Raw genomic sequence first — 12859 nt, forward strand, 5'->3', positions numbered from 1 at the left:
CAAAGCTGTTAATGGACTAGCGATCGAAGAAAAGATTTGGATAAACCTTCGGTAATATCTGACTAATCCTAAAAAGCTTCGGATTTCCGTGGGACTTTTTGGTTGTTCCCACTTCATTACAGCTTCAATCTTGGCTGGATCAACTATTATCCCTTCTTGGTTGACCACGTGACCCAAGAATTGGACTTCTCGAATCCAAAAATCACATTTGGAGAACTTCGCATACAACTTCTCCTTCTTCAAAACTTCTAACACTTCTCGCAAGTGTCCACCATGCTCTTCTTGGCTCTTTGAATAAATCAGAATGTCATCTATGAACACTATCACAGATTTATCTAGGAACGGGTTACAAACCCTATTCATCAAATCCATGAATGTTGCTGGAGCATTGGTTAGTCCAAACGACATAACCATGAACTCGTAGTGTCCATATCGTGTTCTGAATGCAGTCTTCTCTATATCCTGCTCTCTTACTTTCAGCTGATGATATCCTGACCTTAGATCGATCTTCGAGAAATAGCTCGAACCTTGCAATTGATCAAACAGGTCATCAATCCTTTGCAACGGATATCTATTCTTTATTGTTGCCTTGTTCAGCTCTCTGTAATCAATGCACATTCTCATACTTCCATCTTTCTTCTTTACGAATAACACCGGAGCTCCCCAGGGCGATGAACTAGGTCTAATGAAACCTTTGTCCAATAACTCCCGAAGTTGCATCATCAGCTCCTTCATCTCCGTCGGTGCTAATTGATAAGGTGCTTTTGTTATTGGCGTCGTCCCTGGCAACAAGTCTATTCTAAACTCCACTTGTCTATCCGGCGGTAATCCAGGAAGATCTTCGGGAAATACTTCCGGATAATCACACACGACAGGAATGCTCTGCATCACCTTTTTCTCCTTTTTAGCATCGATCACGAATGCTAGATACGACATACATCCTTTAGCCAAACACTTTCTGGCTTTCATCAATGACATGAATCTAGAATTTACTCTGCGTTTATCTCCATACACCATAAACGACTCTTTCCCAGGTGGGTTTACTTTGACTATCTTTTTCTTGCACAATATCTCGGCGTCATTGGCGCTAAGCCAATCCATTCCCAACACGATATCGAAACCATTAAGTTCTATAGGCAATAATTCCTCGTGGAACTTATTCCCATTCAAGTCAATTAAGATGTTTTCCATACGATGACTAATAGGTACAAACTTGCCACAAGTAACTTCGACTAATAAAGCATTATCTAGTCTATCAACAGGCAAAGCTAGCTTTCTACCAAATTCATGCGATATAAAGGAGTAGTTGGCTCCAGAATCAAATAAAATTTGGGCAGGCAATTTGATTACGAGAAAGGTACCTGAAGCGACATCAGCTTCATCTTTAGCAGCTTCCACTGTCATCTGGAATGCTCTCGCCTTCTGCTTTGGCGGAATGTTGGGTCTAGTTGCCTCCTTCTTCTTCGGGCAGTCCCTCGACATGTGTCCCTCCTCACCACAACCATAACAAACTTTCTTAGTGAGGGTACATTCATTGGCATTGTGCCCTGGTTTTCCACACTTGTAGCACGTGGCCACTACCTCACATTTTTCGTGATGCTTCTTCTTACATTTGTCGCACCACTTGGCTTCGCCTCCACCTCCCCTCGAACCAGACTTCGAGAACTTGTTTTTCTTGTTGGACCCTGAAGTTCCATCGAACTTCCTCTTTTCACCAACATCTATCCTTTCCAGACCCTTTTCCTTCTGCTGGGCCTCCACATTCTTAGCTGCACGAACATCTGTTTTCAGAGTAGTTGCCATCTTGACTGTCGGACCAAAGTCGGCAGGCAGTCCATTAGCAAACCTCTTAATCTTAGAGAGTTCCGTTGGCACTAGGTACGGAAATAACTTCATTTTCTCAGTGAATGCCGTAGCATAGTTATCTATGCTCATCCTCCCCTTCTTCAAGTTTTGGAACTCATTGTTCAGATCTATCTCTGAACAATACCGTACCCTTAACTGTTCCAAGAACTCCTCCCATGACATTTTCAGGGCTTCTCCTCATGGCATAGTATCTGCCAACAACTTCCACCAACTCAAGACTCCAGTCTTTAGTTGTCTAACTACAAAGATAGTCTTCTGTTTGTTGCTACAGTCGCAACTTTCAAATACCATCTCCATTTTGGAGATCCAATCCATAATTTCAACAGGCTTTGGGCTTCCAGAAAGACTTGGCGGCTTGGCGCCCAAGAAATTCTTGTACATTCTCCCATCCTTGTTGCTTCTCCTTTCCGGATCGTTCCTTCGTTCTCCTTGAGTTCCAACTTGACTCACCATGCGACTATTGTTCCCTTCCTTCAATTGCTCGGGAATCAATTCGGGTTCCTCAATAGGTATGGTAGGTTCGTCCCTATTATCATGTAACATCTGTCGCATTTCATCCCTTTGTTCGGCTAACATAGCCCGAATCATGGCTTGCACCCCAGCCATCGTTATTGGTTCTCGTGCTGCTGCTACAACAGGTATTTGCTCAATCACTGGTGGTTAATTCCTGTTTTCATCCGCGTTTCCAACACCACTCCTTGTTCTCACCATTTTTGATCTACACACCGAATAAGGTGAAATTAGATCCTCATTCACGATAGATATTCAAATCATCCTTATTACTCCGAAACGTTTTACATATTAGTTCTAATGTCGTAGACGTACGCTTAGAATCCTACACAATAAGGTTTCTAGATCCGGTCGGCAACAGACCGTAGATCCGAACAATTAATATCATTTATGGCAACATATAACATTTAGCACATAAAGGCATTTTAGGCAGCTTCATAAAATAAACTAGTGCTCGTTTCTATAATATATCATACACACATCTCACAATCTCCACTTAGCATTGTAAGTTTAAGTCTAGAAATCCTACAAATTCCTAGTTCGCTTAAACTAATGCTCTGATACCAACTGTGACATCCCCAAAATCTCGGCCAGAAAAGACCGGTTTTATTTATGCTTTTTAAAATAATTTCAGAGTAAATCCTTTTGATTTAAAAGAGTTGCGGAATTTGTTCCCAAAACAAAATATGATAAAATAATATTTATCGAAGCATTTCATCAAGAGATGCATTTTCATTATATAATCAAAACTCGGGATGTCATGTTCCGATACAGACCATAAAGCATAAACGATAACATTACAAGTCATTCAACAAATATATACATATACAGACTTGTAAACAAAACAACTCGATGATTTATCCATCTTATGCCCTTGCGCCACTTCCTGTAATACAAATAAAACTGAGTGGGTCAGGCTTGGGAGCCTGGTGAGCATATAGGGTTTTCAACCCACAATAAATTATTATATTTAATTTCACCAACCCAACAAGAACCCGATTAACTATTCCCGTTATCCTCGCTTTACGTCCCTAAAACAACATCTATCTCAAGGGACCTAACCTAGGATTTTCATCGGGACGGACATTACTGCTAAGGGGTTTCCTCAACAATAGATGTCCTAAAGGCAACCATCAGGGGGATAGAGTACACCGGTGAACACGTCGTTCACAACACCTACAGGTTATGAACCTGCTAGCGTTCCACTGGATTGTCTAGAAAGAGTCTGTGGTCGTTATCCATACTCCGCTGAATAACTAGATCAACAACAACAGCATCGAGGCCTCTCATCTGTTTATTACACACCAACTATCTATCCATGTTCTACCCAACATATTAGTAGATAAAAATATATATTTTTATACATAGTTTAAAACCTGTATAACATTTTCATTCAATACATATTCCACATAACAGATGAGGCACACGCACATAACACGTATTTCATAGAAAGTAAATCAGATCTATGAGATAGAAGAGACTGAATATACATTCACACACATAACAACAAAATTATACACATAACACGTATTTCGTATAAAATACTTCATAATTATGCGTTAGAAGAAAGTAATTACACACTCACTTGATCAGAAGATGATCGGGCAGCACTACGGCTTGCAGAAGTAGTGCTTCTCCGTAGATCTGGAAGATCTCCACAAAAATCGAACTTCTCGCGGGCAGAGCTTCGGCTCGGGAATAACGCTCTTCGGGATTCTCGGGGCGTCGGATCTTGCTTCGGGGCTCAGGAATATTACCGGGGCTTCGGGGTATAAACGGCAGGCTAAACGAGGAAAAACTAGAGAGAAAATGATGGAAATTGTAAAAGAACTAAAGCTGCCTTCGCAAGCCTTTTATAGGGCTGGTCCTTGGAAGTACGTTGGGCGTAACTTAGGGGTACGCGGGGCGTAATGCCTCGGTTTCCGTCATCGCTTGCGTCATCGGCCCTCTACGTCATCGCATACAAACTCCGAACACTCGAGTGGTACGCTGGGCGTACTTCGGATGAGTCCGCTGACTCCTCTTTGGATAATATCGAAAGTTTGAATTAAAATTAAATATTAAATATTTAATAAACTTTGAAAATTCATATCTCCCTCATACGAACTCCGTTTTCGACATTCTTTATATCCACACGTAGGTGAGACTACGCTCTACAACTTTCGTTTAGACTCCGTCGGCTAATTTTGATTTTGTTTTTATTATTTATTTTTAGTAGGCCGGGGCAAAAAAACTTCGTTATAAATTCATAACTTCTTCGGCCGACGTCCGTTCTTGCCTAACTTTTCATCATTTCGCTACTAACAACGAGATCTTCGATTCTCGTTTAGATTGTTTCGGCTAAAAACCGTTCGATCTCAAATCGAGTATTCGGGCTACATACTGCTAAATCGAAACTTCAGAAAATCATAACTTCCTCATACGAAGTCAGATTTGGGCGTTCTATATATATATATATATATATATATATATATATATATATATATATATATATATATATATATTCGGAAACCTCGTTTCAACTACTACAACATTATCCAAAGATATCAAGTTTATTTTACACTTAAATTTGGACGCTCATTTTATTCTTAATTAATCAAATCACATAATTAAGCAATTAAACACAAAACACATAATACTCAAATAATACACTTCTATTATTTCAAAACGGGTTACAAAGGTTACCCTAGACTATTATATCAACATGAATGACAAGCCCAGAAACACAGGCGTTACAATTTAATAGCAGACTCATTGTCACAAAAAACATTCACAGGAGTTAAACTTGTAATTCCACAATCACATAGTAATTTTAGAATCCAAATTACTTCACAAGCTACAGAACCAAGAGCTCTATACTCAGACTCAGTTAAAGAACGAGAAACAGTACTCTGTTTCTTGCTCTTCCAGGATACAAGACAACCTCCAAAATATACCAGAAAACCAGTGGCAGGTCTACGACTAGACAAGCATTTAGCCCAATCAGCATCAACAAAAGCAACAAGATCAAGACTACTATTTTTTTGAATATGGATACCCTTTCCTGGACTTTCTTTCAGATACCTTAATAGTCTGAATGCAATATTTAAGTGTGACTTATATGGTTTATGCATATACTGACTCAAGATCTGAACAGCATACGAAATGTCTGGACGTGTCATAGTTAAATAGATTAATTTTCCAATCAATTTCTGAAATTCATTTATATTAACTACATAATCAGAACTATCCAAGTCAGACTCTCTTTTAATAACTAAGTTTGCTTCCAGAGGGGTTTTTACAGGTTTACATGCAAGCATTCCAAACTCATTCAACAATTCCAAATAATATTTTCTTTGATTTAAGCAAATTCCTTTATCAGTTTTTATAACTTCAATTCCTAAAAAATATTTGAACTCTCCTAAATCTTTTATGAAAAACTGTGACTTCAAAAAAACTTTGACCTTTTCTAACTCAGCATTACAATTTCCAATAATAACAATATCATCCACATATACCAACAAAACTACAACTGTATGTTCATGTTTTCTAATAAATAAAGAATAGTCATTTATGCTTTGTTTAAAACCAAAAAGTGAAAGTTTTTGGCACAATTTCTCATTCCACTTCATGGGGGCTTGTTTAAGTCCATAAAGAGACTTTATAAGTTTACAAACTCTAGTATCACCTTTAGAGTGATAGCCTTCAAGAAGTTCCATATAAACATTTTTAGATAAATCACCATATAAAAAGGCATTATTAATGTCAAGTTGATATAAAAACCAAGAATTGTGAACAGCTAAAGATAAAACTATTCTAACTGAAACCATTTTAGCTACTGGAGAAAAAGTTTCCTCATAATCTATACCTTCTCATTGACTATAACCTTTTGGTACAAGTCTAGCTTTAAATCTTTCAATCTCTCCATTAGATTTATATTTTATTTTATAAATCCAGCGACAATTTCCCAAGTATGATTCCTATAAAGAGCCTCCATTTCCTCATTCATAGCTTTAATCAAATTTGGATCTAAAGCAGCCTCACTATAGTTTTTTGGTTCAACTGTTTTATTAAGGTTTGAAACAAAACAACAATTTTCAGTGCTAAGAGAAGAATAGTTTACAGATCGTTCAATGCCATACTTATGTTTTCCTTCAAAAACATAATCACTAAATCTAGCTGGCATATGTACAACTCTACCATACCTAGTAGCCCTAGAAGAATGACCATCAGAAGGATCTAAATTACTCTGACCACTTTCCTCCGCCACAGTAGAGGAACTAGGAAACGTCTCACCAGATGAAGGCACATGTGCCTCACCAAACTGGTTGCTGACACCAAGAGGACTAGTCTCATCCAAGAAATGGTCTGCACTAGCACCATCCAAATGATGGACATCTCTCAAGTTACTAGTACTAGATTTATCAAGTAAGGAACTTGAATAAAAAGACTCATCATAGGAAAAAGGATCACTAGAGCATGATGGCACACTAATGTTATCATTCACATAAGAAGACTTCGTTTTGAAAGGAAACACTGATTCATAAAATTTTACATCCCTGGAAACAAAAATAAGATTTGAATCAAGACTAAGAACTCTATACCCTTTTTATCAGGTGAATAACCAAGAAAAATACACTTATCAGCTCTTTCAGAAAATTTATCAAAATTATTCAACTTTGTTGCAAAACACAAGCATCCAAACACTCTAAGCCTATCAAAAACTGGAGAAGATTTATAAACAAGTTCATAAGGAGAAGCTCCATTTAACACTGATGTAGGTGTTCTATTGATTAAAAAAACAGAAGTCAAGATAGCTTCACCCCAATATTCCAGAGGTAATCTAGCTTGAAAAATCAAAGATCTAGCAACATTTAAAATATGTTTGTGTTTTCTCTCAACAACTCCATTTTGTTGTGGAGTGTGAACACATAAAGTTTGATGAGAGATTCCTTTAGACTCAAACAAATGTTTCATTTTGTGATTTAAAAATTCAGTCCCATTATCTGACCTAACAGTCTTAACTTTAACTTCAAATTGATTAAAAAGATTGTTAAAAAACACAGAAATATAAGAAAAAACTTCATCCTTTTACTTCAGCAAATATGACCATGTAGCTCTAGTATAATCATCCACAATGGTCAAGAAATATCTATATCCTTCTGACGTGGTCACTCTATAAGGGCCCCATACATCTAGATGAATTAATTCACCAAGACTAGATGTGATATGTTGACTAATAGGAAATGACTCTCTAGTTTGTTTAGCCTTATGAAAAACATCACAAGGAGGAATAGAATCATTTGGAAAATTAAGTTTATGCTTAAGAGATCCTAAGACTTGATCAGAAGGATGACCAAGCCTATTATGCCACGTGAGTTTAGAAACACAACAAACTGATGAAGAATTATGAACACCAAAGGAATTAATACCTGAAGGCACACTATTCATGTAATAGAGACCTCCAGATTCTTTACCATTCCCCGCCATCTCCTTTGATTGTAAACCCTGAATTATACAACTATGTTCATTAAAGACAACCTCACAATTACTATCCTTACATACCTTATGAACAGACAAAAGGTTTACATTAAAGTCTGGGACAGCAAAAACATCAAACAGAGTTAAGGAATTAGATATATTCATATTCCCAATTTTCTCAATTTTAGCAGATGTGCCATTAGGATGACTAACAAGAAGATTCAACTTAGAAACATCCATAGTATTATGAAGAAGAGATTCAGAAGCAATCATATGTTGATTGGCTCCTGAATCAACAATCCACTTTTGACAATCAAATGAAGAATTAAATGCTTGAAACAAGCAAGTACCTGCCATGTTAGCACTCACAGGTGCTTCCTCATTAACTTGTTTATCATTTATTAGTTGCAAAAACTTCATGTACTGTTCCTTAGTGAGCTGATGAAACTCAGAGTCTCCAACAACATCAGATAAGACAGGAGCATTAGAACTCCCTGAAGAAGTGGTAACAGAATTAGCAGAAAAAGTTTTTTGACTGTTTGACTCATTTCGCTGTTTAAAATCTTTTGGGTATCCTATTAGTTTATAACACTTTTCAATTGAATGACCTCTAATACCACAATTCATACATTGTACTACCTGATTTTTATTTCTATTAGAATTGTTTGAATTAAACCTACTATTAAAAGCAGTAGGTTGAGATTTAGAAGACTGAATAGAAGTCAAAGAACCATTTCTTTGAAGAGACTCTTCTCTAGACAATATAGAAAATGCAGTTTTGATAGGGATGGCAAAAAAACCCGAACCCGACGGGGAAACCCGAAACCCGATTATTTTGGGTCGGGTAACGGGTCGTTATCGGGTTTTTTATCGGGTTCGGGGCAGGGAGTGGGTTATCATCGCCCCGACCCGACCCGCCCCGATTATATATATATATATATATATATATATATATATATATATATATATATATATATATATATATATATATATATATATAAGTTGTACGCATTCAAAAATAAAATATTTACTGTGGACAATCTTTTTAATTATTAACAATCCAGTGTGAATGATTATTTTTTATGTTTTGACGTAATACACTAAATTAAATCAAATAATTTTTAATATAGCGTCGAGTTAATTTTATTAAAGTGATTTATCATATTTTTAATTTAAAAGGGAGGCTAGAATACGTATTTTTTATAAGACATCGGGGTACAATAAAACGGAATAAAGATATCATTATGAATTGTTGTAAACCCGATAAGATACCTGAAACCCGACGGGAAAACCCGAACCCAATGGGGCGCCCCGATAAGATACCCGAAAGATATCGGGGCGGGTTTGGGAAACCATGCCCTGCCCCGAACCCGCCCCATTGCCATTCCTAAGTTTTGACATTAGGTAACGGTTCCATAAGAAGAATATGACTCTTGACTTGACTATATGAATCATCTAGACCCCTAAGGAACTGCATAAGTTTCATAAGATTGGAATGGTCCTTAAGTTTAACAGATGCTTCACATTTACACTCAGTAAGACTAGTAAGACCATCAAATTCCTTCCAAAGATAGTCAAGTTTATTAAAATAGTCTGATAGCGAAATACCATTTTGTTTCAAGGAATTAATCTGTTGATGAATGTTAAAAACAACAGATCCATCCGACTTATTATAGGTTTCAAAAAGATTGTTCCAAATATCCTCAACAACATCTTAATAAGCTTGACTCTGATAGATGGAATCTGATATGGATGACAAAAGCCAAGAACAGATTACAGCATTGGCTCTATCCCATTTAGAACTTTTAGACTCATCTTTGTTTTCTGAAAAGAACCATCTACAAACCCAAGTTTATTTTTGGCCCTAAGTGCTCTAGACATAGAGCTTTTTCCAAAGTCTAAAATTCTCATTTCCAGTTAGTTTTATAGTAACAATAGTGGTAATGGAATTATCTGAAGGATGAACAAAAAGAGGATCATCAAAATTAACTTGATCATCCTTTCCACTACTACTAGGAGACTCAATAGGACCAGCCATAAGAACAAGACAAACAAATAACCAATCAGATAATCAAGAATTACAGACAGAAATCAGACTCGTGTATTGACTTAGAGTCCAGATGGTCACCACGTTTGTCGGGGCCCAAGACAATCAATACAGAGCCACAGAAAACAATCGAAACAAGAAAAACAAACAACTGGTGTATATAAAACAACCAGGATCTCCCAATAACAATATAAAAGAGGGAAAAAGGAACAAGAAAACCCTCACAGTGCTTTGAAGACGAAACGAAGACAAAAATCGACTCTGTTTGTCCGTTCTCAACGTAGGGTTTATCGGTGATGAAATCCGACCCCTAGAGAGTTATTTCAGACTTAAACAGATTAATCGATTTGAGAAGAATCGTTGATAGTTTGATAGATGTTCAACTATTTAGGGGAACAGTACAAGAATCAGCCACAAGCACTTGCAATAACACGCAAAAACTTCACAGTACCAGGATTGAAAGAACGAAAACAATAAAAGAGCTAAGTCAATCGATCAACCTGAAATAACAAAAGAAAAAGGAAGAAAAGGTTAGAAACAACCTTTTATGAAATTGTTCTGAGTTGTGAACCTCCAATGAACATCAATGAAGAAGACGAGCCTCCAATGAACATCTACGAAGAGGATGAAGGAGCCTTAAGCTCTGATACCATGTAAAGAAAGTAAAAAACACCAAATCTTCCCAACTTGAACAGTTTATTCACTATAAACCAGTTCGATTATACATCAACTTACACCAGAAACCTCTCTACATTAACACTCACTCTCAGATGTACAAATAAGAACAAGATCTAAAAAAATATCAGTAGAACAATGAAAACCCTAACTGAGAAACCCTAAACGAGAGAAAATATCTGAGAAGTAATATCTGCAATCTATCTACAATGAGAGAAGCACTAACATTAAATACATCGGGTCTTCAACAGAAAACGGAGTAACCATGACCCATAAAGATCCGCGTACAAACCCAAACAACTCTTTCCTGCATAAAACTTTCACAAACACCCCTTCGAATAATAACAACTAAACACAATATACCTTTCAACAATTAATGTTTATGTTTGAGTATAGAATATATATTTCAACAGATTCAAATAGCAATTACATTCTTTAAGAATATAAGATGTGCCCTTCTCATTTTTCGTACTTTTAACAAACAATAAATGTTATATTTGCATAATTCATAAGCAATATGAAGAAAATTTCTTTTATCAAAGTAAACAAAAAACATTCTAACATAATATGTATTATATAAATGATTTTCCTTTTTCATAACTTGTTAACAAAACAGAAAAACATTCATCAATTGTGAAAAATATGTATATAAATATTGGAATTCTTTAAGAATACATGATGTGCCTTCTCATTATTTCTTAGTTTTATCATAAAATAAGTTTGAAATTCCCATAATTATTAAAAAAAACATAACGAAAGCTACTTACAACAAATTATCAATGTGTATTCTTGAAGAATATATTTTGTGCAATCACTTTATTTTTTTATTCAAAACTTGTTCTTAACAAAAAAAAAAAGCATATGAATAAATAAACTCAAACAAAAAAAACAATAAAGGACATACTACTTTCGTTGTTAAACAAACTAATTCAATTATGTATGTGAACGGGTTGCTATCAAAACATCACATAATTTTCAAAAAGGAAAAAAAAATCAAATTCTTCAAGAATGGTGTTCTATTCTTCAAGAATACATGATTCTAAATAAATATATGAATAACGACAACCTTAATCGGTTCAATAAGAATTAACGTGAAAAACAATTTAATCTCTTTAAACTTAGTATATAAATACACGATTCAATCAGAAATGATGAAAGCAATAATTAATTACATTATTTATATGGTTCCATACATCAAGAATATGAAAAATGAATGTTGTGGTCGATTCTTCGATATATACTGTTTTCATTATTCTTGACTTGCTAATCGTTTCTTCACACGATCATATCATCACCACACCTTCCTAAATATTTGGAATGATAGATAATGAATATAAAAAAATAGAAGTGTACCCATATTAATTGACCATTCCTAAATTAAATTTCTACAGAATGATATAACTACCATTGTGCAAGATTTTATCACTCAATTTTTTAAAGAGTATGTAAAAAATTAATTAATTTTCCCTTAATTCATAGCCATCAGATTTTTTTTAATCTAACGGCCCACATTAAGTTATACAATCACACTATACTTGAGTTTCACATTTAATCCTAACCCTATATATATATATATATATATATATATATATATATATATATGTGTGTGTGTGTGTGTGTGATTAAAAGTTTAATATATTATATGTATAAGATACGTCATTCAAATCGTTAGTACGTCTCATTCACAAAGCCATACTCAAAGAGGGGGGGGGGGGTATAAGGAAGAGGCCTCTAATATGACTGTTGAATGTGTGTCCACTCTCACCCACCGCTCCCTTGTATGATGTAGGGTCGTTAGCCGAATAGATTTGATACGACATAACCTCTTAAAGGTGTTATAATATAAAGTAACTAAACCTTTTATAAATCTCACTCTAGTTACTTTCGGAAAAATCTGAAATTGTATACTAATTGATGAAAACGCACATTATTTCCTTATGTGTTCTCAGGATTGACGGGATTAGAGTGCTCTCGAGGTTATTATCTATAAGGACTAGTTTTAGCCGGAATGACCGGACAGGAGGCCATCTCTGACAGTCCTCCGAGGACCACAGTTAGCAGGAGATGTAGGCATCAGGAAGGCATGTGGTGAGCGGAATATAGAATAGTTTATCCTAGCAGACTTCGAGGACAAAGTCTAGTTTAAGTGGGGGAGAGTTGTAACGCCCTGTTCTAAATTATTCAACTATGGAATTTCAGAGGCCAAAGCTAGGGGCGTTTTAGTCTTTTATGAATCTTAGAGGTATTATTCGAGAAGGTTTCGGGCTGGGGTGTGTTGTTAGAAGCATAGGACTTCTCGCC

At 35.8% G+C, this 12859-nt stretch overlaps 1 protein-coding gene across 1 annotated transcript; it reads right to left on the reverse strand.

Moving 5' to 3' along the window:
* Positions 1-6295: 6295 nt before the first annotated feature.
* LOC145050365 (uncharacterized) lies at positions 6296-8463 on the reverse strand. The gene is made up of 5 exons (XM_078998626.1): positions 8187-8463; positions 7921-8123; positions 7788-7863; positions 6960-7385; positions 6296-6891 (listed from the first exon to the last, which is right to left on the reverse strand). Exons 1-5 carry the CDS (start codon positions 8461-8463, stop codon positions 6296-6298), a joined length of 1578 nt encoding a protein of 525 aa, XP_078854752.1.
* Positions 8464-12859: the final 4396 nt, after the last annotated feature.

Source organism: Lactuca serriola, chromosome 5, assembly GCF_051521515.1.
Source record: "Lactuca serriola cultivar US96UC23 chromosome 5, Lser_US96UC23_V15, whole genome shotgun sequence".
Taxonomy (NCBI): Eukaryota; Viridiplantae; Streptophyta; class Magnoliopsida; order Asterales; family Asteraceae; genus Lactuca; species Lactuca serriola.